This window comes from Lichenostomus cassidix, unplaced genomic scaffold (assembly GCF_008360975.1).
Source record: "Lichenostomus cassidix isolate B80296 unplaced genomic scaffold, HeHo_3.0 HiC_scaffold_40, whole genome shotgun sequence".
Classification (NCBI taxonomy): Eukaryota; Metazoa; Chordata; class Aves; order Passeriformes; family Meliphagidae; genus Lichenostomus; species Lichenostomus cassidix.
Window position 1 is genome coordinate 38,609 of NW_028147459.1, and position 25,032 is coordinate 63,640.

At 59.6% G+C, this 25,032-nt stretch overlaps 4 protein-coding genes, 1 long non-coding RNA gene and 3 other non-coding genes across 13 annotated transcripts; 5 read left to right on the top strand and 3 right to left on the bottom strand.

Annotated features, from left to right (window-relative positions):
• Positions 1–805: 805 nt before the first annotated feature.
• On the bottom strand, positions 806–8,802 carry LOC146422304 (uncharacterized). 6 transcript variants are annotated; one of them, XR_014848092.1, is made up of 5 exons: positions 8,757–8,802; positions 4,584–4,960; positions 4,106–4,194; positions 2,693–2,757; positions 806–1,118 (listed from the first exon to the last, which is right to left on the bottom strand). It is a non-coding gene; the product is annotated as an uncharacterized LOC146422304 (long non-coding RNA). The 6 variants fall into 6 exon arrangements; XR_014848095.1 differs by having other exon boundaries at positions 4,579–4,960; XR_014848093.1 differs by lacking the exon at positions 8,757–8,802 and adding an exon at positions 5,601–5,645.
• LOC146422305 (U2 spliceosomal RNA) lies at positions 6,359–6,544 on the top strand. Its single transcript, XR_014848192.1, has one exon. It is a non-coding gene; the product is annotated as a U2 spliceosomal RNA (small nuclear RNA).
• On the top strand, positions 7,879–8,069 carry LOC146422306 (U2 spliceosomal RNA). Its single transcript, XR_014848189.1, has one exon. It is a non-coding gene; the product is annotated as a U2 spliceosomal RNA (small nuclear RNA).
• An 838-nt stretch (positions 8,803–9,640) lies between the features above and the next one.
• On the top strand, positions 9,641–9,831 carry LOC146422307 (U2 spliceosomal RNA). The gene has a single exon (XR_014848191.1). It is a non-coding gene; the product is annotated as a U2 spliceosomal RNA (small nuclear RNA).
• A 2,195-nt stretch (positions 9,832–12,026) lies between these two features.
• ZNHIT2 (zinc finger HIT-type containing 2) lies at positions 12,027–14,134 on the top strand. The gene has a single exon (XM_085046258.1). It carries the CDS (start codon positions 12,169–12,171, stop codon positions 13,384–13,386), a length of 1,218 nt encoding a protein of 405 aa, XP_084902384.1. The 5' UTR covers positions 12,027–12,168; the 3' UTR covers positions 13,387–14,134.
• Positions 14,135–14,236: 102 nt separating this feature from the next.
• Positions 14,237–18,944, bottom strand: TM7SF2 (transmembrane 7 superfamily member 2). The gene is made up of 10 exons (XM_085046259.1): positions 18,813–18,944; positions 18,269–18,447; positions 17,900–17,948; positions 17,431–17,595; positions 17,021–17,118; positions 16,410–16,523; positions 15,767–15,929; positions 15,402–15,482; positions 15,181–15,303; positions 14,237–14,738 (listed from the first exon to the last, which is right to left on the bottom strand). Exons 1-10 carry the CDS (start codon positions 18,865–18,867, stop codon positions 14,584–14,586), a joined length of 1,182 nt encoding a protein of 393 aa, XP_084902385.1. The 5' UTR covers positions 18,868–18,944; the 3' UTR covers positions 14,237–14,583.
• A 148-nt stretch (positions 18,945–19,092) lies between these two features.
• Positions 19,093–21,470, bottom strand: CDCA5 (cell division cycle associated 5). The gene is made up of 4 exons (XM_085046262.1): positions 21,353–21,470; positions 20,461–20,490; positions 20,039–20,347; positions 19,093–19,642 (listed from the first exon to the last, which is right to left on the bottom strand). The coding sequence occupies exons 1-4, from the start codon at positions 21,413–21,415 to the stop codon at positions 19,562–19,564; spliced, it is 483 nt and encodes a 160-aa protein (XP_084902388.1). The 5' UTR covers positions 21,416–21,470; the 3' UTR covers positions 19,093–19,561.
• Positions 21,437–25,001, top strand: ZFPL1 (zinc finger protein like 1). Its single transcript, XM_085046261.1, has 8 exons — positions 21,437–21,564; positions 22,290–22,398; positions 22,486–22,597; positions 23,133–23,326; positions 23,421–23,484; positions 24,012–24,101; positions 24,288–24,396; positions 24,752–25,001. The coding sequence occupies exons 1-8, from the start codon at positions 21,470–21,472 to the stop codon at positions 24,918–24,920; spliced, it is 942 nt and encodes a 313-aa protein (XP_084902387.1). The 5' UTR covers positions 21,437–21,469; the 3' UTR covers positions 24,921–25,001.
• The last annotated feature ends 31 nt before the right edge of the window (positions 25,002–25,032 follow it).

The following is a 25,032-nucleotide window of genomic DNA, read 5'->3' on the forward strand; positions in this document are numbered from 1 at the left end:
ATAGGTTCACCTTGGGGTTAGACACAGCTGCTCTGGCAAAAATTCCTCCTGCAGGCACAAGATTACACGGCAGATGTTCTTAGGCACACCCTGAAAGGGGTAGGTTTGGATGGCACTCTGGGATGCAGGGGGCTGCATCACCCACTGCCCTCAATACCTCTCACTCATCCTTCCTTTCAGCTAATGGGCCACGGCCCCCCACCCGCTCCACAGCCCCCTACAGCCCTGTGGTGCCAAGTGCTGCCCTGGACAACACACCACCTGTCAGCTCTGGAGCCCAAATCCTGGTTTTGTAAGCCTGTGGTGGGACTCGGCAATAGGGACTGGGGGCTGCACCTCTCCTGGGGTGACCTTCGGCTCCACTAACCTTGTGTGGTAACAATTCACACGGTAGCCAAGACCCTGCCCGTATCCCACAGGTTCACCCCCCATCCCGGTTAGGGCTCACTGCTCCATACCCCACCTGTCCTGGACACGCTCTCACTCCCCCAGCAGAGGCACTACCCTGGGGCTCTGCACCCTGTACACATTTACCTGTATCTCTCTGACATCCCCTCCTATGCCACCGCCAGCAACCCACCTTGGGACCGGGCTCTGTCTCCCACACCCTTCTCCCTTCTGCTGCTCCCCATGCCTCTCCCACAAATGTTTACTAATGCATTCTATTGCTGATCAAACAGAGAAATAATTAACACATTCACACTTTTCATTAGGAGTTTATTTATTAAAGGAATCATGGGGAGTAAATTGCATCAGCCTGCACTTACCACGCAGCTTTTCCTTGCTTCATAAGGTGACGCTGAACTCTCTCAGCAGGACTAAAAAATCCAGCTCTCCAGTTTAATAAAAGCCACTTTAAACCCACTGGGCCCAAAACCATAACAAATGGCACACTTCTTTTAGAGAGCTCTGCAACTACTCACGTTGGATACTGCTTTGGGGACTGCAACAATGACAGTCTTGCCATCCTGGCAAGCTCTGGCTCTGAACAGCCTGCTGCTGGCAGCTCCTGCAGCCAAAATTTATCCAGGCCGGTGATGATTGGCATCTTCAGCACCACCTTCACGCCACCCTAGGCGGCTGAACCGGGACACCCAGGACATTCCAGGCAGATGTCTCTGCAGAACCATTGAAATGATTCAGTGCTTTGCAAAGCAAAGCTCAGAAGGCTACAAGACATTTTTCAGGAAAACCCACCAAAAAAAAAGAAATTTTTGTGACCAAACAACATGCTTTTTGCAATGCGGCCGCAGCCCAGCTGATGCCAAAAGCTACACCTATCCACACTTTTCAGGCTGTGGATAATGCCTTCAAAAACGGGTTAACCCATCACCACCTCCCACTGACAGTATCTTTGGGGCAACTCTTTCTTTTTTGCATGTTCAAATGAGTATAGGAAAATAGAACAGGTATTTGGGATTTCTCTCACCACAGTCCAGCAGCTCACAATACCCTTCAGGAAAAGAAGGTACTACCAAAAATGACATGATGGATGGCAACATCTAGCTGGTCTCACCAAGTAACAGTGACAGGATGCCAAAATAAGCCCCATCAGGGAAGAAATGCAAGCACCAACCCCTGCTGCTGACACAGCCCAGAACAATGCCGAGAAAGCATGAAAACAGACAGAACAAAATGCTATCACCCAGACACACTGGACACAGACAACATCACACAGACACACTGGACACAGACAACATCACACGGACACACTGGACTCGGACAACATCACACGGACACACTGGACACAGACAACGTCACACGGACACACTGGACACAGACAACATCACACAGACACACTGGACACAGACAACATCACACAGACACAGACATGACACAGGGATGGGCTGATAGGCAAGATTCCTAATGCAACATAACCCAGAGGCTGATGATGCTCAAAGAAACAAGCCTCCACAGCAGTAGCACATGATAATGAAAGCTCAGTCCTGACAACAACTTACTGCCAAAGTTATTGACATCATGCTCAAGAACCTCAGCAAGCCTACAGAAGGAGACAATGAATGCCAGGTGACCGTGCTGATCGCTCCTGACACAAATGATAACATCTACACTCAAAGAAGGCCCGTGACAAAAAGCTCACGAGAACAGGGACGTGGCTCAGAGCTGCCCTACCCAGCAAAGGCTCGGCTGATGGTAAAGAGAAAACCTCTCCCTTTACTTCCAAAGGGCCTGTCCCACGACACTGTTCTCCTCTAACCTAACTTCAAATTCAAACCTGTCATTACAAAGGTTTTTCCCTTCTACCAACCACCACTCCTGACACTCAGCTTTCACGAGACGAGTGGACACAATCCATCCTCGACGCCGTGGACGGCGCCGTGTTCCCTCTGGTCTGCTTCGGTGCCTGCAACAGTTCGAAGGAAAATTCAGACTGCCGTGACACGCCCCAAAAGAGACCCCTTCTGCAACATCTCTCTGCCTCTTCACTGGCAACAGGTATCGCTTACCTCACCTTTCCAAACTTCAACTCCACACCTGCTCATACCACCTAACACACCAAAACAGAAAACGTAACTGTTGCCCTCAACAACAGCCATCCCCAGGCTCCTCCCCAACTCTGCCCCAGCTCAACTCAAATCTTCATCCAAATACAGAGTCTCGTGGACAATGCGTGTAAAATGAAAACAAAAACTCTTACCACGCTGCCACATACTGCTTGCCTATTACTCACCCTGCCTAGATGACAACTCACACCCTGACCTCTATTCCTCAGCATGCCTAGCACAGCAGCGGTACCTGCAAAGAAACAAAGCAAAAAACCACTTTCACATACCGAGAAACTACAGCCTCCCCACCCTCACTGAGCTAGATCACATCTACACCTTCAGGTTACATACCCACACTGCTCTCTGGCATCCGGGGCCAGGGGATCTTGCAGATGAACTGCCTAAAATGCAAACATTACAATGCATTCTTACACTTGCATCACCAACTCAAACACTAGCAATAGGAACTCATTCTGTCTGCCAGTCACAGTGTAGTAGGCCTTGCAAACCAGCAACAAAATTGTCCCATCGGAGCATGGGACATCTGTTGCATCAGAGAATTGTATGCAATTTATTGCCAATAAAAGCAAACTTTTGATCGCTGACTTGGGTATTTATTGGGGAAGGCAGGAATAAAAACAATGAGCCAAAATCATACATTCTCCCCTTCTGCAGAGTTCATTCCCCTCCTATTCTCCAAGGGTTGCACACAGTTAATGAAAACTCCTCTGGTGAGGCGGTGGGTTGAGAGGGTGTTATGCATTAAAAAAAAAATGAGAAAAACAATAGACTTTTGTGTGGCATTGGGGTTTAGAATGTGCAAAGCTCGCTCCTGTATGAGACTTTAGGTACTGGGGTACGGGTAGAAGTGCCTGCTGCTCCTTGGAGTGGGGGGGGTCACGTGGAGAAAACTCCTGCTGCTTGTTCTCTCCCCTAGACAGCCTATTGTCTGCCCCTAAAACACCGGGCTGCCGGGCTTTCATTTCTGTGGAAAACAACCGGCCTTCTCCCCCACTGCTTTGAAATAGAATTCCATTGGCACTTTGGAACTTGGTATCCTGGCATTTTAAAACTCAAGACATTTTGGTATTTTGCAACTTGCTGTTCTGGTACTTTCAAACTGCCATTTTGTAACCTGGTTGACTGATTTTATGAAATTTGTTTTTCTATTATTCGGAAGCCAGCTTATTCTGGAATTTTGGAATCAGGTTTCATTTGGGTTTTTTGGTATTTTGGAACCTACTTTTTTGTAGGCTGTTTGTAGTTTTTTCCAAGCCAGCTTTTTTTATTATTTCGGGGGTGAGGGTGGGGGTATTTCTGTGGGTCTGGGGTGGTTTTGATTGGTTTTGGTTTTTCTTTGATTCGGGGGTCTTTGTGCTGTTCTGGTTTTCTGGTTTTTTCGTTGTTGTTGGTTGGTTGGTTTGGGGATTTTGGGCATTTTTTTTGTTTGGTCACTTTATAATTTGCCTTGGTTTTGGATTTTTTTGGTGGGCTTTTTTTTTATGGGGGGTTTAGGTTTTCTTTGGTTGTTGTTATTTTTTTAACATGGGCTTTTACTTTGGAATTTTTATAACCTGGGGTTTTAATTGTTTTCTGACCTGTGCTTGTCCTGGGCTTGCAGCATCCTAGTCCAGCCTCTTGCCTTCATATGCCTTCTTCCACCGCATTTATCCTCGCATGGAAACTGCTAAAAATCACAATACAATGACACACACTTTACACTTCAAAGGCAAATAAGTTACAACTACAAGAAATCTCGCTGCCACTTCTATAAACTATTCATCACACACCTTAGAATAAGCAAAGGTGATGAGTCCCTGACAGGGACCCCGCTGGGACACCCAAGACGGCTCAGCGGGGCGCGGGGAGGGAGGCGCCTTTGGGGACAATGCACAGACACGCTGCCGCTGCCCGCAGGGACACAACCCGCACCGGCAGCTGCGGCTCCGCCCCCGCCCGCCCCCGGGGCCACACGGCTGATCCCGACTTTGTCCCCTGGCTTTTGCTCCTCCTAATAACTCCCCGACGGAGCTTCTTGCTGTGTTCAACACGCGAATCGCTCCACACAAACCTCACCTCAGTGCCACCGCGGCCCCGGCGCATCTCCCGCCGTCCCCTCTTTTCCGGGGCGGAACCCGAATGCGGACGGGAGGGAGAGCCAGGGGCGGGGCTGTGCAGATTCAACAGTCACAGCACGAAGGGGCTGCTCGGAAGGGTGGCTGTGCAGATCTGCGGGCTTCCAGGGCTCTGTGCTTGTGAAGCGCGGGCAGGGCAGCGGGGAATGCAGCGTGGGAGGAGCTCGGGAACAACGCGGGAACAAGTCCTCGATGAGAGGACTTTATATTAAACGGATTTTTGGGCTCGGGAATTCGATCCGGAGCTTGCTTCCTCCGCTCCGCGCTCGTCCCGGTATTGCGGTGCCTCCGGGAACGGTGCACCCCCGGCGGGGACCTCTGGTCGGTTAAAAACACATTTAAATCCAAGTGAACGTGATTATCCATACTTAAAGGTAAACAGCAGCTCTCCCGACCCCTGTGAAGCTACAAAGCTCGAGCGGCTGTGATTCTCTCCTCCCTGCCCCTCGCAGGGTGCCGTGCTTTTGCGTGCTATTTGGGTTAAACTCGGGGATCTCGCCGCTTTCTGAGGGGGTTTCCGATTTATATCAGGGTAATAGAGGATATTAATGTTGTTTAAATGAATCTCGGAGGGGATTTGGGGCAGTTTTATGAAATAAACACGTGAAGGAGGCGAGGAGCGGGGCGGGGAGCCGCACGGCTTTTTTTTTGCAGCTCTTCGATCGCCGATGTTTCTACGATGCAAATAAAGATCTCGATTCTTTTTGAAAACACGGATTTTGTTTATTTGTGAGGTAAAAAAGGTGCAAAACCTCATCGGAGCCGCTTCGGCAGCGGCCGGGAGGTCCTGGGGGTGACCTAGGAGATCCCGGGAGTCCCCAAAGCCGGAAAATTCCCTGAAGCCCCCCCCGACCCTCCCCGGTTTCCTCAGCAATTTTGGGGGCGATGCGACAATTTTGGGGGATTTTCGGGCGTTCCCCGTGTCCTCCCCGGAATTTCCCCCCTCCCCTGCTCTTACCGCAGCCCCGAGGGTCCCTCTGCCGCCCCCGAAAAGCCCCAGAAAGGGGCGAGGGATCCCCCGACCCCCGCTGTCCCGAACCCGCCCGGCAGAGCGGGCCGGGCCCGAGCCGCGCCTCGTGAGGGAAATGCAAATGAGGAGGCTATGGGCGGGGTTTGCGGAGGCTGGGGGAGGAGGGCGTGGTTATGCAAATTAACATTACCTCATGCCCGAAGTGCCTCCTGGGAGAAATGGGCGGGGTTATGCAAATCGGCATGACCTCATGCCCGAGGTGCATCCTGGGAGAAATGGGCGGGGTTATGCAAATCGGCATGACCTCATGCCCGAAGTGCATCCTGGGAGAAATGGGCTGGGTTATGCAAATCGGCATGACCTCATGCCCGAAGTGCATCCTGGGAGAAATGGGCGGGGTTATGCAAATCGGCATGACCTCATGCCCGAAGTGCATCCTGGGAGAAATGGGCGGGGTTATGCAAATCGGCATGACATCATGCCTCAAGTGCATCCTGGGAGAAATGGGCGGGGCTATGCAAATTTAAGAACTCGCTCAGCAAACGGCACCACGGGAAATTGAGGCGCGGTCACGAATTTTTGGGGATTTGAGGCTCAGCGCCGCAGCAGCCCGGGCGGAAAGGGGGGCAGGCGAGCGGGAATTGGCGCGGGAAGAGCTGGGAAAGAGCTGGAGGGCGGAGAAATGGTCGCCGTGAGTTGTGCATGAGGCGAGCGGGGTCCGGCAGGGAGCGCGGGAGCAGACTGGCATCGCTTCTCGGCCTTTTGGTTAAAATGGAGTATTTGTTCTTATCACGTTAATAGCTGACATGGTCTCGATGTGAGGACTTTGTGTTAAGGGGGATTATGGGCTCGGGAGTTAGATCTGGAGCTTGTGTTTTCCGCTCCGCGCATAGTCCCGGTATTGCATTGCCTTTGGGACCGATGCACCCCGGCGGGGACTTATGCTTGGTTAAAAACAGATTAAAATCAGAAATAGTGGGAATTGCCGAAGCTGTCCCGCACTATCGCCCACCCTTTTCTGCTGTAATAGCGCTTCTCCGCCTCCCGAGCGGCTGCCAGGCTCGGGCGGCGCTGATTCTCTCCCCTCTCCCCTCGCAGGTGCCGCGAGACGGCGGCGCCTCCCGCGCGCACTCTTTTGGGTTAAACTCCGTGATTTCGCCGCTTTCCGGGTCAGTTTAAACTTTTTCTCAGGGAAATAAAGGATAATACTGTTGTTTAAATGAATCGGGGAGGGGATTTGGGAAGTTTTATCAAACAAATCCTTGAGGGAGGTGAGCAGCGGGGCGGGGGAGCCGCGCGGGTCTCTTTTATGCAGCTCTTCGATCGCGGATGTTGCTACGATGCAAATAAAGATCTCGATTCTTTTTGAAAACACGGATTTTATTTATTTGTGAGGTAAAATAGGTGCAAAACCTCATCGGAGCCGCTTCGGCAGCGGCCGGGAGGTCCTGGGGGTGACCTAGGAGATCCCGGGAGTCCCCAAAGCCGGAAAATTCCCTGAAGCCCCCCCCCCCCCGACCCTCCCCGGTTTCCTCAGCAATTCTGGGGGCGATGTGACAATTTTGGGGGATTTTCGGGCGTTCCCCGTGTCCTCCCCGGGATTTCCCCCCTCCCCTGCTCTTACCGCAGCCCCGAGGGTCCCTCTGCCGCCCCCGAAAAGCCCCAGAAAGGGGCGACAAATCCGCAATGCCCGCTGTCCCGAACCCGCCCGGCAAAGCGGCCTGGGCCCGAGCCGCGCCTCGTAAGGGAAATGCAAATGAGGAGGCTATGGGCGGGTTTGCGGAGGCTGGGGGAGGAGGGCGTGGTTATGCAAATTAACATTACCTCATGCCCGAAGTGCCTCCTGGGAGAAATGGGCGGGGTTATGCAAATCGGCATGACCTCATGCCCGAGGTGCATCCTGGGAGAAATGGGCGGGGTTATGCAAATCGTCATGACCTCATGCCCGAAGTGCACCCTGGGAGAAATGGGCGGGGTTATGCAAATAGGCATGACATCATGCCCGAGGTGCCTCCTGGGAGAAATGGGCGGGGCTATGCAAATTTAAGAACTCGCTCAGCGAACGGCCCCACGGGAAATTGAGGCGCGGTCACGAATTTTTGGGGGATTTAAGGCTCAGCGCCCCAGCAGCGCGGGCGGAAAGGGCGGCAGGCGAGCGGGAAAGGGCGCGGGAAGAGCTGGGAAAGAGCTGGAGGACGGAGAAAACGTCGCCGTGAGTTGTGCGTGAGGCGAGCGGGGTGCGGGCGGGAGCGCGGAGGTGATGGGCATCGCGTCTCGGCCTTTTGGCTAAGGTGAAGTGTAGTGTTTGTTGTTGTCAGTGTAATATCTGATACGTTCTCAATGAGAGAATTCTGTGTTAAGAGAATGTTGGTGCTCGGGACTTAGATTCGGAGCTTGCTTTCTCCCCTCCACGCATCGTCCCGGTATTGCGGTGCCTCCAGGCACGGCGCACCCCCGCCAGGCAGCTTTGGTTGATTAAAAACAGATTAAAATTAGAAATACTGGGAATTGCGGAAACTGTGCCGCACTATCGCCCACCCTTTTCTGCTGAAATAACGCTTCTCCGCCTCCCGAGCGGCTGTCAGGCTCGGGCGGCGGAGATTCTCTCCCCTCTCCCCTCGCAGGTGCCGCGAGATGGCGGCGCCTCCCGCGCGCACTTTTTTGGGTTAAACTCCGTGATTTCGCCGCTTTCCGGGTGAGTTTAAACTTTTTCTGAGGGAAATAAAGGATAATAATGTTGTTTAAATGAATCGGGGAGGGGATTTGGGCAGTTTTACCAAATAAATCCGTGAGGGAGGTGAGGAGCGGGGCGGGGAGCCGCGCGGGTCTCTTTTTTGCAGTTCTTCGATCGCGGATGTTGCTACGATGCAAATAAAGATCTCGACTCTTTTTAAAAACACGGATTTTGTTTATTTGTGAGGTAAAAAAGGTGCATAACCTCATCGGAGCCGCTTCGGCAGCGGCCGGGAGGTCCTGGGGGTGACCTAGGAGATCCCGGAAATCCCCAAAGCCGGAAAATTCCCTGAAGCCCCCCCGGAACCTCCCCGGTTTCCTCAGCAATTTTGGGGGCGATGCGACAATTTTAGGGGATTTTCGGGCGTTCCCCGTGTCCTCCCCGGGATTTCCCATCTCCCCTGCTCTTACCGCAGCCCCGAGGGTCCCTCTGCCGCCCCCGAAGAGCCCCAGAAAGGGGCGAGGGATCCCCCGACCCCCGCTGTCCCGAACCCGCCCGGCAGAGCGGGCCGGGCGCGACCCGCGCCTCGTGAGGGAAATGCAAATGAGGAGGCTATGGGCAGGGTTTGCGGCGGTGGGGGGGAACGGGGGGGTGGGGGGGGTGGTTATGCAAATCGGCATTACCTCATGCCCGAGGTGCCTCTTGGGAGAAATGGGCGGGGTTATGCAAATCGGCATGACCTCATGCCCGAGGTGCCTCTTGGGAGAACTGGGCGGGGTTATGCAAATCGGCATGACCTCATGCCCGAGGTGCCTCCTGGGAGAAATGGGCGGGGTTATGCAAAACGGCATGACCTCATGCCCGAAGTGCATCCTGGGAGAAATGGGCGGGGTTATGCAAATCGGCATGACCTCATGCCCGAAGTGCCTCCTGGGAGAAATGGGCGGGGTTATGCAAATCGGCATGACCTCATGCCCGAGGTGCATCCTGGGAGAAATGGGCGGGGTTATGCAAATCGCCATGACCTCATGCCCGAAGTGCACCCTGGGAGAAATGGGCGGGGTTATGCAAATAGGCATGACATCATGCCCGAGGTGCCTCCTGGGAGAAATGGGCGGGGCTATGCAAATTTAAGAACTCGCTCAGCGAACGGCCCCACGGGAAAGTGTGCCGCGGTCACGAATTTTTGGGGGATTTGAGGCTCAGCGCCCCAGCAGCGCGGGCGGAAAGGGCGGCAGGCGAGCGGGAAAGGGCGCGGAAAGAGCTGGGAAAGAGCTGGAGGACGGAGAAAACGTCGCCGTGAGTTGTACGTGAGGCGAGCGGGGTGCGGGCGGGAGCGCGGGAGGTGACGGGCATCGCGTCTCGGCCTTTTGGCTATGGGGAAGTGTAGTGTTTGTTGTTATCAGTGTAATATCTGATCCATTCTCAATGAGAGGACTCTGTGTTAAGGGGATGTTGGTGCTCGGGACCTAGATTCGGAGCTTGCTTCCTCCGCTCCACGCATCGTCCCGGTATTGCGGTGCCTCCAGGCACGGCGCACCCCCGCCAGGCAGCTTTGGTTGGTTGAAAACAGATTAAAATTAGAAATAGTGGGAAGTGCGGAAACTGTGCCGCACTATCGCCCACCCTTTTCTGCTGAAATAACGCTTCTCCGCCTCCCGAGCGGCTGTCAGGCTCGGGCGGCGGTGATTCTCTCCCCTCTCCCCTCGCAGGTGCCGCGAGACGGCGGCGCCTCCCGCGCGCACTTTTTTGGGTTAAACTCCGTGATTTCGCCGCTTTCCGGGTCAGTTTAAACTTTTTCTGAGGGAAATAAAGGATAATAATGTTGTTTAAATGAATCGGGGAGGGGATTTGGGAAGTTTTATCAAACAAATCCTTGAGGGAGGTGAGCAGCGGGGCGGGGGAGCCGCGCGGGTCTCTTTTTGCAGCTCTTCGATCGCGGATGTTGCTACGATGCAAATAAAGATCTCGATTCTTTTTAAAAACACGGATTTTGTTTATTTGTGAGGTAAAAAAGGTGCAAAACCTCATCGGAGCCGCTTCGGCAGCGGCTGGGAGGTCCTGCGGGTGACCTAGGAGATCCCGGGAGTCCCCAAAGCCGGAAAATTCCCTGAAGCTCCTCCCGACCCTCCCCGGTTTCCTCAGCAATTTTGGGGGCGATGTGACAATTTTGGAGGATTTTCACGCATTCCCCGTGTCCTCCCCGGGATTTCCTCCCTCCCCTGCTCTTACCGCAGCCCCGAGGGTCCCTCTGCCGCCCCCGAAAAGCCCCAGAAAGGGGCGACAAATCCGCAATGCCCGCTGTCCCGAACCCGCCCGGCAAAGCGGCCTGGGCCCGAGCCGCGCTTTATAAGGGATATGCAAATGAGGATGCATGGGCGGGGTTTGGGGAGGCAGGCGTGGTTATGCAAAATAGAGAGGGCATGGCTCAAGTGGCATCATGGGAGAAATAGGCGTGGTTATGCTAAATAGATTAGCTTATGTGCGAACGGCATCATGGGGAAAGGCGGGGTTATGCTAATTTTGATTACCTCATTTACGAAAGGCATCTTGGGAGACAAGGGCGGGGTTATGCTAATTTTTATGACCGTAATGGTTGCATGGCATTGTGGGATAAAAGGGCGGGGTTATGCTAATTTTAATTACTTCAAGCACAAACGGCATCATGGGAAAAACAGGCGGGGTTATGCAAACTAAATGAAACGCGGCGCGAACTGCTGTATGTTTAAAGAGGCGGGGTCATGCAAATTAAAGCATAATCCCGCATGAATGGCGTCTTGGGAAAAGAGGTCCGGTCATGCAAATTAGATCACTGCGCGCAGCGATCGGCGGCATCTTGGCGGATGAAAGCCGGTCAGGCAAACTCGATTCCTTAGCGGCGCGAATGCCATCTTGAGAGCTTTATTGGGGGATTTTCAGAGTTTAGGCCTCGGGGCGCGGGGGGCGCGGGGGGGAAATGGGGTTTCAAGCCTTTCCTGAGTCCCCGAAAAAAGACCTTTTTTTTCCATTTTCCCCCATTTATCCCCGCAGCTCCTTTCAGCCCCGGCTCGGCAAATCCAACAGCAAGGTCCGAGCGGCCAAAAGCCGAGCGCAGCACCTTCGCCGTGCCTCTGCCGGCCTGTCCGGCCCCGCTGGCCGCGCCGAGCCCTTGCTGCGAGCCGCAGAATCCATGGAAATACAATCGAAAACACTGAGCCTCACAAATCCGTCGGTATTCCACCCACGAGTTTCCGGCACGGGCTTGCTGTCATCCCCAGAGCTCGTTGTCACGCCCGGTGCATCTTGCCGGTAATGCGGTGCCTCCGGGAACGGCGCACCCCGTATGGGGACATTACAGTAGTGAAAAAGCAAAAGGAGAGAGCGGTTGCTTAACTGCTGCATATACTTGTCGCAATATCAGACATTATTATGTGACAAAAGGTTTGTGCCGCTTCCGAAGGTGCCGCGAAGGCAGCGCTGTCGGTTGTGGATCCCGCCCGTCCTTCTCCCTCAGCGCCCGCAACATCTCATGCCTTAGCGCCCGCCTGTCCCAGGGGGCTCTGTGATAGGGCGCTAATTACGGGGAGATTAATAAGTAGGTAATAGTGAAAAGGGACAGCACAAGTCTGCTTCTGCAGCTGCTACCGGAAATACCCGAATGGTGGAGAGAGCGACGGTTAGCGGAAGGGGACGAGGGGACCGGCCAGCCGAGCGAGAACGGAAACACCCGAGCGGGACCGGAAACACCCGAGCGGGACCGGAACCACCCGAGCGGCGTAGACTGGATGAGAGTGGCCACAGGGCGGGGAAATCCGAGCTGCGACCCTATTGATTGGCCGATCGCCTCTGAGGGGCGGGATGCATCGGGCCTCATGGACTGCAAGCTCTGGGTGAGACACCGAGATGGCGGCCGTGGAGGTTGACCCTCCGTGCGGGCTCTGCAGCGCCGCCGCGGCCCCCTATACGTGCCCGCGTTGCCACCGCCGTCTCTGCTCCCTGCACTGCTACCGCGCCCACGGGCCCTGCGCCGAGGCCTTTTACCGCGATCAGGTTCTTGAGGCGTTGCGCGCCGAGCGCTGTTTTCACCCGCGCCCCGCCCTGCCCGGGCTGAGCGAACTATGCGAGCCCGAGGATGCAGCGCGGACTACAGGTCGCGGGCTCTGGAGGCAGCTCAGCGAGGCGGAGCGCGACGGGTTCCGCCGGATGGTGAGTTCCGGGGAGGCCGCGGCGCTGCTGCCGCGGTGGCGACCGTGGTGGTGGCGGGGGCGGGGGCGAGTGGAGGAGCTCGGGGATGACTCGGGAGCCGACGACGAGGATGATGAGGGCGTTGAAGGTCGGCCCGGCCCCGCCCCGCCCGTCCCGACCTCACTGCCCCCGCTGAGCGCCCTCCGCGCCGCGCCCCCGTCCCCCTTGGTGCGGTTCCAGCTGCCGAATGTGCTTTTCGGTTACGCCTTCGCCCTGAGCCTGCACGGTGGGGACGAGACGCTGCTCCCCGAGCTCCCCGACGCCTCCATCGCCGCCTCGGCCGCGCTCCGCCACCGCCGCCCCTTCACCAGCACAGCCGAGGCGCTTCTGAGCGCCCGGCGCGACGCCCGAGCCGCGGGGCTGCCCCTGAGCCCCCTCGGCGACAGCGGAGCGCTCCTGGCCGTGGCGCAGCTGCTGGAGGGCCGCGATAGTCGCGACCCGGGAGCCGACGTGGCTGCGGCTTTGTGGCATCTGTGGCGGCTGCTGAGGGCGGGGGCGCGGGCGCTGCCGCCCCCCGAGCGGGGCCGCTTTCGGGCTGCCCGCAGGAAGGTCGGGTTCCTGCTGAGCTGGAGCCGGGGAGCCACCGAGGAGCTCGCCCAGCTCGCCCGGGAGGCGAGGGGGGTTCACGCCGAGGTGGCCGCGGAGGAGGCAGCAGTGGCCAAAATCAGGGAGGGGCTGGAGAGGGTCTGGGGGGGCCCCCGGCCGCCCCCCGAGGAGGGGCGGGTGGAGGGGGGCCCCTGGATGGTCACTGAGAGGGCCCGGGTGGCCAAGGAGGGGCTGGAGGGGGTGGAGGTTTTCGGGGCTCCCCGGCAGCCACTGGGCACCGGTACTGACAAGGGGGTGAAGGGTCGGCAGCTGATCGAGGAGCTGGACTGAGATGGGGATATCCTAAGGAAACACCGCTGGGAGAGAACCCTCTCCTTGAGGGACAGGACCGATGAACATCCAGAGGAGCAGCTCCAGGAAAGCAGCTCATTAAAGGATAGGACTAATGAACCTCCAGCAAAACAGTGCCCAGAGTGACTCTCATTAAGGGACAGGACCAAGAAGAAGCTGGTGGAAGAGACCTAGTTCGTTAAGGGGTGGTACTAACCAACATCCAACAAACCCGTTCAAGGACTGACACTCAGTAAGGAACAGGGAGGGGATTAATGAGACGCCGAGGAAATGGATTCAAGAGAGAACCTGCTCGTCAGTGATCCAGACTGAGGAAGATCCAAGGAACCAGGCCCAGAACTGCTTAAGGGCCAGGACTAATGACTATCCCACAAACCAGTCCTGGGAATGACGCTCACCAAGGAGTGGGACTCATTAAGGATGGGACTAACGACTGCCATGGAGGAAACACCATTAGGAGAGATCCTGAATTAATTAAGGGTCTGAGCTAGTGAAGGGCTGGTGAAAGTGGCACAGGAAAAGCTGCACAATCAGGGATGGGAGTAACCAGATCCCAAAGGAATGGAATCAGGAGAGACCCTGCTTGTTAATGACCTAGCTAAAGAGCATCCAGGGAATGAACCTGAATCCAAACAAGCTCATTGTGTGTGTGGATGGACACTGATTAATGAATATAGGTGCTGATTAATGAAGGGGGCACTAATTAATAAAAGGGTCTGCTTATGTATGTGGGCATTGATTAACAAAGGGGGAACTGATTAGTGAAGGGGAAAACTAGTTAATGAAGGGGGACACTAATGAACACAGGGGCATTAACAAAGCCAGAAAAGAGGGGGAGACCCTAAGATTTTATTACAAGTGATCCACAATCATGGGGCTGTGGAATGCCCTCTCAACAGGTGGTCCTGGGAGGGTCCTGGGGGTACCTCTGTAGTTGGGGGGTCCCAAGGGGGTTCCTCAGTTTATACGAGGGGTCCTGGGGATCTCCACACTCAGTAAGTGTGGGAAGTCCCTAGAGGATCCTTCAGCTGATTTGAGAGGTCCCAGAGAGGTCACTAACTGTAGGAGGGGTGGCCAAAGATGCCTCAGTAGATGGGGTGCTCTTGGGGATTCCACGGTCAATGCAGGCAGTCCGGAGAGGGTCCCAAGGTCACAGGGTGGGGCTCAAGGGAACCCTCAGTAGACAAGGGGCAGCAGCCGGTGGGGCACGCGCTGGCACAGTCCCCCCCAGGCCACCCCAAACCGGCGACGCTGCTTCTGCTCTCCCACAACTGCTTGGAGCTCCCGGAGCGCAGCCCCCACCAGGAGCAGCAACAGGGGTGGGGAGAGGCCTGGAGGGGGACACAGGGGATCAGGGACTGATATTGGGGGTTGTTGGGTGGCAACCCAGGTAGTGGGGGAGGCAATTGTGAGGGTCTGGGTGTTTGAGAGTAGCAGTGAGGGAGGGGACCCAGATCTTTGGGGGGGAAACACCCAGCAAGGTTCCAAGGGGCAGGGACAAGGACAGGACACCTGAGTTTTTGGAAGTGGGTTGCTCAGGGAGTTCCAGGGGTTAGAGGGAGGGGGTCAAGGGATGCCCAAATGTTGCGGCAGGGGTGAAGTGTTTTGGGGGGTTCAGGGAACACCCAGGTGCCTGCAGCAGCTCAAAGTGGACCCAGGGGTTTTGGGGGGCTCAGGTGTCTGGGGAGGGTGACAGGTGTCTGGGGGGTCACAGGGTTTTGGGGGACCCCCAGCAAAGGGAGGATGCCCCAGGGGGCTGAGGGGGGTTCTCACCGCAGGGGAGAGTCCAGCCCAGCGCCATCAGCAGCTCCCCAAGGTCGTCGGGGCGTCGCACGAGCCCCCACCACCCTCCCGCCAGCAGCACCTGCCCTGTGGCTGTGGGGACTGTGGGGAGACCTGGGGGAGGAAACAGGAGTTTGTGGAGTTCCAGGGTTTGGATGTCGCAGACCTGGGGATCCCCAATGGTTTAGGTGTCCTGGGCTTGGGGGTCTCACCAGCCACGCGGGGGTCTCGGGGGTTGCAGCTGAAGAGGCTCTTCTGGGTGGTGGCACCATGGAAGATCCACAACCCCAGGGCTGGTAGGGGAGTGGGACGTCAGGGATGCACCAACAGCCCCGTGACCCCCCCAGACCTCCTCACTGACACGCCTCAAATCCCCCCAGTTTCCCCCAAGCCTGCCCCATCCACATTCCACCCTGCTGTCCCCCCATTCCCCCAGTTAACTGCCAGATACCCTCTAGCACCCTCCATTAACCCCAAATCCCCTCAGTTCCTCCCAGTACCTCTTCCAGTGCCCCCCATTAACCCACCAATGCTCCCCCATTACCACCCAATTCCCCCAGTGCCCCCTCGTGCCCACCGTAGAGACCCCCACAGGCAGCACCACCGGCTCCCCCCAGCCTATTTTGGGGTCTCCGTAGGAGCACCAGCGCTGGGAGGGGACCCCCAAAAGGGTCCCAGGCCAGAGCCCCGAAGACCCCCAGGAACCCCCCAGGGCCAGGAGGGCAATTCCCGCTCAGGTCCTGGGGAAAGGGGGAGAGTTGAGACCCCACACCCCCCCACACATACACCTAAACCCCCCGGGGGACCCCAAAAACCCCCTGGGAACCCCATAGATGGTCCCACTACCCCCCTACACTCCCAGGAGTCCCGCCGTGTCCTCCAACCCATCCCGTGAGACTCCCACCGCTGCGCCCCTCCCGCCTGTGGTTCCTCTTCACTGGGTGGGGGGGCAACCTCTCCACCGTGGGGGCCCCCCTTGTCTCTCACCCTGTCCCCCCATGAAGTTTGCCCCCACCATGTCCCCCCCGTACCCTCTCGACCCCTCATGTGGGATTTCACCTCACTCACGCCCCCCGTACACCCTCCCAAGTCCCTCTGTGACCACCCGTGACCCCCCCCACCACTCGTGTGGTCCCCCCCGTGTCCCCAGCACTCCTCCACGTATGACCCTCCCCAGCCCACGGCGTGCCCCCCGTCGGTGCCCCCAACGCGCCCCCCACCCTGAGGCGCCGCAGCACCGGCACGCCCTGAGCTGCCGCCACGAGCGCGAGGGGCAGCGACGGGGACCCCCAAAGCCGCTGCTGCTCCCCCAGAGCCGCCGCCAGCACCAGCAGCTGCGGGGGCACGGAGGGAACATTGGGGACACAGTGGGGGAAAAGAGGGAGGCAAAAGCGTGGGTGACGGGGAAGGACAAGAGGAGACACGGAGGGGGGGACAAACAGGTATGTGGCGGGGGACACGGGCACGGAGTGGACGGGGCACAGACGGGGGACAAAGAGGGGAAGAGCTCGTTAACCTCCTGTGCCCGCCCCTTTTCCCAGTGCTCCCAGTCCCTCCCACTATGACCGCAGTAACCCCAGCCGCCCCCTTTTCATTCTCCCCAGATCCGCCAATACCGCCTCGCGCCCAGCCAGTGCCCCCCATTTGTCTTCCCACTCCTCCCAGTACCCCTAGTCCCCTCCCAATGCCTTCCCATTTGCCCCAGTGCTCACCCAGTCCTCCCCCAAGCCCCTTCCAGTGCTCCCCAGTTCTCCCAGTCCCCCCACAGTTCCCCCGAGTCCCCACCAGTTCCCCCCAGTTCCCTCCCAGTCGCTCCCCCGTGCCCCCGTACCCAGGCGCAGAGCCCGACCCGCTCCCAGTGGAGACTCTCGGGGGGTTCCAGCGGGGACCCCAGTTCCGCCCCCACGAAAAATTCATAGACGGGATGTCCTGGGGGTGAAGGGGGGGACACGGCCTCAGCACCCCTCGGCACGCCCAGATACCCACAGCCCCCCCCCACAGGATGCCCGTAATGACCCCACGACCCCACAGCACACCCAGCCCCTCGCTCATCACCCACAATCCCCCCAGAGCCCCCCAAGGCCCCTTCCACGGACTCCCCAGAGTCCCCCACGACACCCACAGACCCCCCCAGCCCCCCTCCCTCGGTGTCCCCCGCCAGCACTCAGGAGACACCCAAGCACCCCAACCCGCTATGAACCCCCCAAATCCCCTCCCCTCTCCCCCCAGTTCCCTCCTCACCGTTGCTTCCCCCCCGCAGTCGCCGCCGGGCCAGGATGATGAGCGCGAGCCCGAAGGCGACGCTGGACGCGGCCGCCGCCAGCGAGGGGAGGAGAGGGCACAGGGGGGGCAGAGGGACCCCCAGGGCCAGCGCCCCCCCCAGGGCCCCCCCCAGCGCCAACAGCCCTGAACCGGCGGCAGTGAGAGCTGCGACCCCCCACTGGACCCCCAAAAGGACCCGCACACTGACCACACCCAACTCACCCACAAAAGGACCCACGGCTCCCCCAAATGAATGGACCCTTGACCATCCCCATGACCCCCAGCCAGACTCTCCCCAGGACCCCAGACCCCTCCCAATCCCTCCGAAGGGTCCCTGAGCTCTCACCCCCACCCGACTCCCACAGGGACCCCTGCCAGCCCCCCCAAAGGGGGCAGTCTGCGGCCTCACCCAAGAGACGCCCACACCCCCCGAGGGACCCCCACTCACAGCCAAGGTCCCGCAGGGGTCCGGGGGGTCCTGGGGTGTCACGGGGGTTCTGGGGATAGCGGAGTCACCCTGACATCACCCTTGAACCCATCTTGACACCCCTGATGCCTCTCGACCCCCACCCCTCAAACCCTTGATGCCCTTTCACCCCCTCTGACCCCACACCGTCCCCACGTCGCCCCCAGCCCCCTCCCCCTGTCCCCAGATGCCCCCGGGCCCCCCTCCCTCCCTCCCCGTCCCCCCTTCTCGTGCCCTCCACCCCCATCCCACCCCCAAAAATCCCGCCCCTCCATGTCCCCCATTCCCTGAAGCCCCCCCACTCGTGCCCCCCCCATCCCACTCGTGCCCCCCCCAGCGTCTCCCCCTCACCCTCGGGGGTCTCCAGCAGCTCCCGAGAACGTGCGCGCCCACCCAGGCGAGGACGAGCACGAGGGTGAGGGGGGTGGGCAGGGCCAGGACGGGAGTCCCCCAGCCCTCCCCCTCCCCCACGCACGCGCTCACGACCCCCACGAGCCCCAGCGGCAGCAGCAGCGATAGAGCCCCCGTGCCTGGGGGGGACGGGGGACCGGGTGAGCCCCCGTCCTCCAAAAAAGGGACCCTGGAATCCAGTGACGCCTTCCCCACCGAAGAAAAGGGATGCAGGTGTGTCCCTCTCCCCAAAAAGATGACACAGGTCACTTGCCCCCCCACCCCCTGCAAGGGGTCCGAGGGGCCGGGTGACCCCCCAACCCACCCCGGTGGGACCCCTACCCCGCACAAAAGGACCCCTACCCCACAGCTCCGGACACCCCTCCCCCCACCCCCCCAAATGGCATGAGAAACCCCCTCCCGAGCCCCACCTCAAAATAGGGACCAAGTTGTGCCCCCACTCTCCAAAAATGAAGTCTCTACCCCCGCCCCTCCCCCGTCTTACCCCAGGGCCCCCCGAATTCCAGCTCTGAGGAGGGAAGGGCTCTGGGGGGTTCCATGGATGGGGGGGAAGGTCGGGGGGACCTGGGGGTGCTGGGGGGTCTCGGGCTCCGGCCCTGGGGGCGTGGCTTGGGCACAACACGCCCCTCACCCGGATAACGTCACCTCACCGCGTGTTGATTGGCTGCGGCACTGCATCACCCTCCCTCTCTTAAAGACACAGAAACCCCTCTGCTGTTTAGTGACGACACAGCAGCGGCGTGACGTCATACACACACAGCATGGCCACAGCAGAAACTCCTTTAATGACTAACAAATGGGGAGGGGGAACACACACAAAACAGAGGCGGGGCTTACAGGTCCTGCTGGTCCCTGGCACATTGAAGGGGTCTCACTGGTCAGGGGGTCTTGGCACGGGGGTGTTCCCTCTCACGGGGGTTTCTCACATGAGGTTCCCTTGCCTGGGGGGGCCTCACAGGGCAGGGGGCTGTGTATGGGTCCTGCACAAGAAGGTCCTGCCCTAGGGGTCTCAAGGGTCCCAAAGGGGTCTCAAGGGTCCTGTGAGGGTCTAGAGTGTGGCATGAAGGTCTCTCTTGCATGAGGGTCCCATGGGGTTCTCGAGGGTCCTATGAGGGTCCCACAAACATCTGTCTTGCATGGAGGGGGGTCCCACGGCCCCACAAGGGTCTCAAGGGTCCCACAAGGGTCTCTCTTGCACTGTGAGGTCCCAGGGGACCCCTGGGAATCTCAGGGTCACTCCACAACGAGGTGAAACCTCTCAGCCTCTTCGAACTGGGCATTCATGGAAGCAGCCCAGGCCTCAAGCTCCGACAGCTGGAGGGGCAATGGAAAAATGAGGGAATCAGTGGGGCAAAGAGGGCATCAGGGCAGAAAAGGAGGGTTGGGGGAAAAAAGGGGAAGGTAGCAGGGGGCAACAGAATGATGGGGGATGGAGGATCAGGATGTATTGGGGGACACGGGTGGGTGATCGTCCTGTAGATTCATGGGGGGGCTATGACAGCACCAAGGGGGTTATGCAGTCCTCAAGGGGGGGGGGGCATTATAGGGGTCTGGGGGGAAATCAAGACACTGATAGGGGACATTGGGCCTGCATGGGAGTGGGGGAGTGATGAGGTGCTCTGGGGACCTTGGATGGGTCATGGGAGGGTCTCTGGGGGGCGCTGGTGACATAGGGAGGGTCAGGGGGGTCCGAGGGTGGGTGTAACTCACATCAATGGGCGTCACCTTCTTCTTCCTCCTGCGCTCTGGGCCACCGCCAATGCCAGGGAGGTCAAGAGGGGGGATTTGGGGGGGCGAGGGGGGGGCTGTGGGGGGCAGATTGAGGGGGAGGGGGCTCAGCGGGCCCCCCTCCAGTCCCCGCGGGATGCCCCCCGCCTCCAGGCGGCTGTAGGAACGTCGGACCCTGGGGGCCACGGGAGGGGGGATGGGAGAGGGGGGAGGGGAGGGAGCAGCACAGGGGGATGGGGGCGTGAGGGGGGGACAGGGCAAGGAGGGGTCGTTCTCCTTCTGGCTCTGGAGCTATAAGGGAGGGTTGGAGGTGTCAACTTGAGGAAGGGGAGGGCAGAGGGGTCCCCAGATTATCAGGGATCCTCTCTCCCCACCACGTGCGCCCCATCTCTCCCGCAACTCACCCGGGGACTCCTTCGGGGTTGGTCAAAGTCCTGTGGAAAGCAGGGGTCTGTGAACCCCAAAACCGGGAATACTCCCCAGGGTGTTTGGTGCCCCCCAAACCCCAAGACCCCACAAACCCTGGGGCTCTAGGAACATCCCCCAAAATCCCCCAAATCCATCGGCACGCCCCTAGACCTCCTGAGACCTACCACCGAGCTCCTGGGACCCCTTAAGCCCCCTCCAACCCCTATGACCCCCCTCAAAACCGTCTGGGACACTCCCAAACCCCTTGGTGAGCCGCCGACCCCCTGAACCGCCCCCAAGCCCCTGGAATCTCCTCCAGATGCTCCCACTCACGGGACTGCCCAGGGTGCTGCGGGATGGGGGTGCCCAGGGGGGGCGCCCCCGGGGGGCTGAGACCACCAAGCGCTTCGAGCTGCGTCGCGTCACTGGGGGAAGAAGATGGGGAGTGGAGGGGGGATGGAGGTCCAGGCCCCCAACTGTCCCCCTGGGACTCCCCCCGAGTCTCCCATTGCCCCAGAGACCCCCCCCCCAGTTACCCAGAAACCCCCAGAGACACCCCAAACCCCACAGACCTTCCCCATAGCCCCAGTACGGACCACCCCCACCCCACAGTCCCCCCATAGCCCTTCCAGGCTCCCCCATGAACTCCGCCGGCCTCAAATCCCCCCTGGATCCCTCCAAGACGCCCCCAGCCACAATAGAGCCCCCCAATAGTCCCGCGAAGACCCCGCCTCCAGCCCAATATCCCCGCCCTCTCGCCACAGCTCCCCATAAACGTCCCCCGGCACCACCTCACCCTCAAATGCCGCGCATGAACCACCCCCGCAGGATCTCCCTAGGCCCCAAACCCCCCAGAACACCCCCGGATGTTTGCAGACCCCCCCTCACCCCTCGGGGTCGTCCCCGCCGAGCGCCGCCCGCCGCCGACTCCCGCCATGGCCATTCGAACATACGGCAGTGACGCCATCTCCCTGCGCCGCGCGGGAGCGCGGTGGGCGTTCAGACATGCCACACTTCCGGGGTAATCGGCGGGCAGTGACGCAATCAGGAAGCGACGTACCAGGAAGCGCCAGCGGGGCAGCGCGTCGCCATAGGAACGTGTGAGTCGGGGGCGAGAGACGGCTGGGGGGAGGATTTTGGGGGGGGTCTGAGGGGCCTCCGGGGGCGTCCCGAAGGGGTTCTGGAGGATCTGGGGGGCCCAGGGGAGTTCTGGGTGGGGATTTCGGGGAGTCCCATTGGCGCCCGTTGGTGCTGGTCCGTTTCTGAGGAGTCTCGGGGACTTGCTGGGGATCCTGAGAGGTCTCGGACACCGGGGGTCCATTTAGGAGAGACGACGAAGAGAGGTCCTGGGCCTTGTCTGGGGCGCTCGAGGAGGAGTGTGGCGGGGGCTTGGGGCTCCCGGGGGCTCTGGGCGGACCCAGGGGGTCCGGCTGGGTGTCCAAGGGGTCTTGGTGAGAGCCCAGGGAGTCCTTGGGGAGTCCTGGACACCGGGAACTTCTTCTGGGGAGGGCAAGGGGGTCCCGGATCTTGTCGGGGGCGAGGAGGGGGACCCAGAACCCCTGGGACCCTTAACAAATTTCAAGGGTCCCCCATGGTAGAGGCAGGGGGCCTCTCAGGAGTATCTTGGGGGAGACAGGGAGCTCCCAGATCCCTACACATTTTGAGGAGGGCATCTGTGGCGTCCCCCCAAGCCGGTGGGAGTGGGAAGCGTGCCCTTCAACTCAGGGGCGTTTTAGGGGGACGAGGGCGTCCAAACCTCCGGGAGTTTTTGGGGGGGGTGTCGCGGGGCTTCTCCCCCCCCATCGACCCCTTCGCGCCCCCCCAGCCCCGCCATGGGCCTGTGCAAGTGCCCCAAGCGCCGGGTGACGACGCTGTTCTGCTTTGAGCACCGCGTGAACGTCTGCGAGAGCTGCCTAGTCAGCGCCCACCCCAAGGTACAGGGGTCTCCGGGAGAGGCTGAGGGTCCCTAAAACTCTCCCCCGGGACCTCCTGTGACCCCCCAACCCCCCTTCCCCTCGCAGTGCATCGTGAGGTCGTACCTGCAGTGGCTGCAGGACAGTGATTACAGCCCCCAGTGCCCCCTGTGCGAAGCCCCCCTGGGCGAGCGTGAGACCGTGCGGCTCGTCTGCTATGGTGGGCGGGCTTCGGGGGATGGGGGAGTCCTTAAAATGCGTTTGGTGGTGTTCAGAGGGCGTGAAATGGACGTGCAGGCGGGCTGGGGGCTTAAAAGAGCCTTTTGGGGTGCTTTGAAACAGTTTTGAGAGGTGAGGACAGCTCTGGGGTGTTGGGAGTCCTTAAACTGGGTTTGGGAGTGACTTAGCCCTATCCCTAGAACATATTTTAGGGGAATGGGGGACCCTAAAACTGCCTTTGGCAGGGGGAGGGGCTTGGTGGGCTCGAAATGGGCTTTGGGGTGGCATTGGGGAGCCTTAAAAGGGAGTTTTAGGGGGCTGTCAGGGTATAAAATGGCTTTTTAAGGGTCGGGAAGGAGGGGAGGGTTGGGAAGGAGCTGGGGAGTGTCTGAGACATCCCCAAGCCCCTTCAACATGCCCAAAGCCTCCCCCTGGGCCCCCCAAACGCACCCTGGGGATTCTCGTGGGACCCCCAGATTTCTCCCGGGACCCTCCCTGGTGGTTTTGAGGTCCCCTTGACCCCCGTGCACCCCCAGATGTGTTCCACTGGCCGTGCTTGGCGGGGTGGGCAAGGGCGCTGCCCCCCCGCACGGCCCCTGCCGGGCATCGCTGTCCCCAGTGCGGAGGGCCCCTGTTTCCCCCCCCCAACCTGGAGGGCCCCGTGGCCGAGGCGCTGCGAGCGAGGCTCAGGACAGCACCCTGGGCACGGCCCGGCCTGGGGCTGCCGCTGGTGAGTACCCAAAATATCCTAAAAACACCCTAAAATACCTCAAAATGTCCAAAAATGCCCAGGAATACCCTAAAATACCTCAAATTCCACCCAGATTGAGGACTCCGAGGAGCTGCTGGAGCCTGAGACAACCCAGGAGCCAGATGGGGGCTGGGACGGTGTGGCATGACCCCCAAAAACAACCCCAGGGCCCCCAAAACATCCCTGGGAGTTCCCTAAACCCCCAGGCCCCCCCTCCCCCCATTTCTACCCTGGAACTCCCCTCCCGGGACCCCCAAAAACCACCAGAGACCCTCAAAAATGTTTCCTGGGAACCCAAATTTCCCTCTTGGGACACCCCAAACCTCCCAGGACCCCCAAACCCTTCCCAGGACACCCCAAAACATCTGGGATTCTGTAACCCACCTGGGACTCTCCCTGGGAATCCTGACCCCTGGGGAACCCCCAAAAACCCTCCCAAGATCCCCAAAATCCTCCCTGGAACCCCAGAGCTCCCCTGAGCCCTCTCTTGGACACCCAAATCTCCCTGGGACCCCCCAAAGACCCTTCATGGGACCCCAACCACCTCCAAATATTTCCTGGCACACCCCAACCCTTGGAGACACCCTAAGTCCTGCCCTGGGACACCCCAATCCCCCGTGGGCACCCCCAGGTCCCCACCTCACACCCAATTTTGTCCCCACAGCCCCCATCACCCCCCCGGAACCACCCCCAAGCCCGCCCCCACCCCACGCCATCGTACACATGGGCGGAGAGACCCCAACCCTGCACCCAGGTGAGTCTGGGGGGCCAAGACCCCTCACGTGGGCTTGAGGAGGTTTGAGGTGTCCCCATGGGGCTAGAGAGCTTTAGGGGTGCACCACGTAGGCCTGCGGGGCTTGGGGACCCCATGATCGGGCAGGGTTTGGGGTCCCCCAGCCCTGGGTGGTGTTTTAGGGTCCCTCTGCCTCCCCTGTCACAGGCTCCGCCCCCCGCAAGCCCCTGGGGGGCCGCGACACCTGGAGCCCCCCTGACCGCGACGAGGACAAATATCGGCGCCGGCCCCTGGCATGGGTGCCCCTCAAGTTCAGGTGGGGCAGGGGAGCAGGGGCATGCTTGGGGCCATTTGGGGGTCTGGGGGGGCACTTTGGGGGAGGGTCCTGGGGGTCAGTTTGGGAGTCATGTGGGGTCACTGGTGCAGAGATCACTTTGGGGGACTCACTTGGGGTCACTTTGAGGGGTCATTTTGATGTGGCACTTTGGGGGGTGTGTGGGGTCATGTTGGGGGGTCCTGGGAGAAATGTCAGGGGTCACTTTGCAGAGTCCCTTTGGGGATATCTTGGGGTGCCCTGGGGGACACTTTGGGGGGTCATGGGGTCCATTTGGGGGTACACTAGGAGTCCCTCTGGGGGTCCCTGGTCCCCCCTCTCACCCCTCCCCCCGCAGGTGCCGCTTGCGCGGGGTCCCACGGCGCCCCCTGCTGGTGCTGTGTCTGGGCGGGGCCGCGGCCTTCGCGCTGCTCCTGCTCCTATTGGGCAGCCTGGGCAGGGGCGGGGCCGACTCTGACCCCGCCCTCGAGCCGCTAAACAACCCCCACGTGCGGGTGGGGCACTGACCACGCCCTGAAAGGGCGGGGTCTGGTGAGTGGGGCTCCTGTGGGGCGTGGCTAATAAATGGCACCCCTTTTGGAGAGGGAGGCGGAAGTGTCCACGTGATTCTTGGGGGGC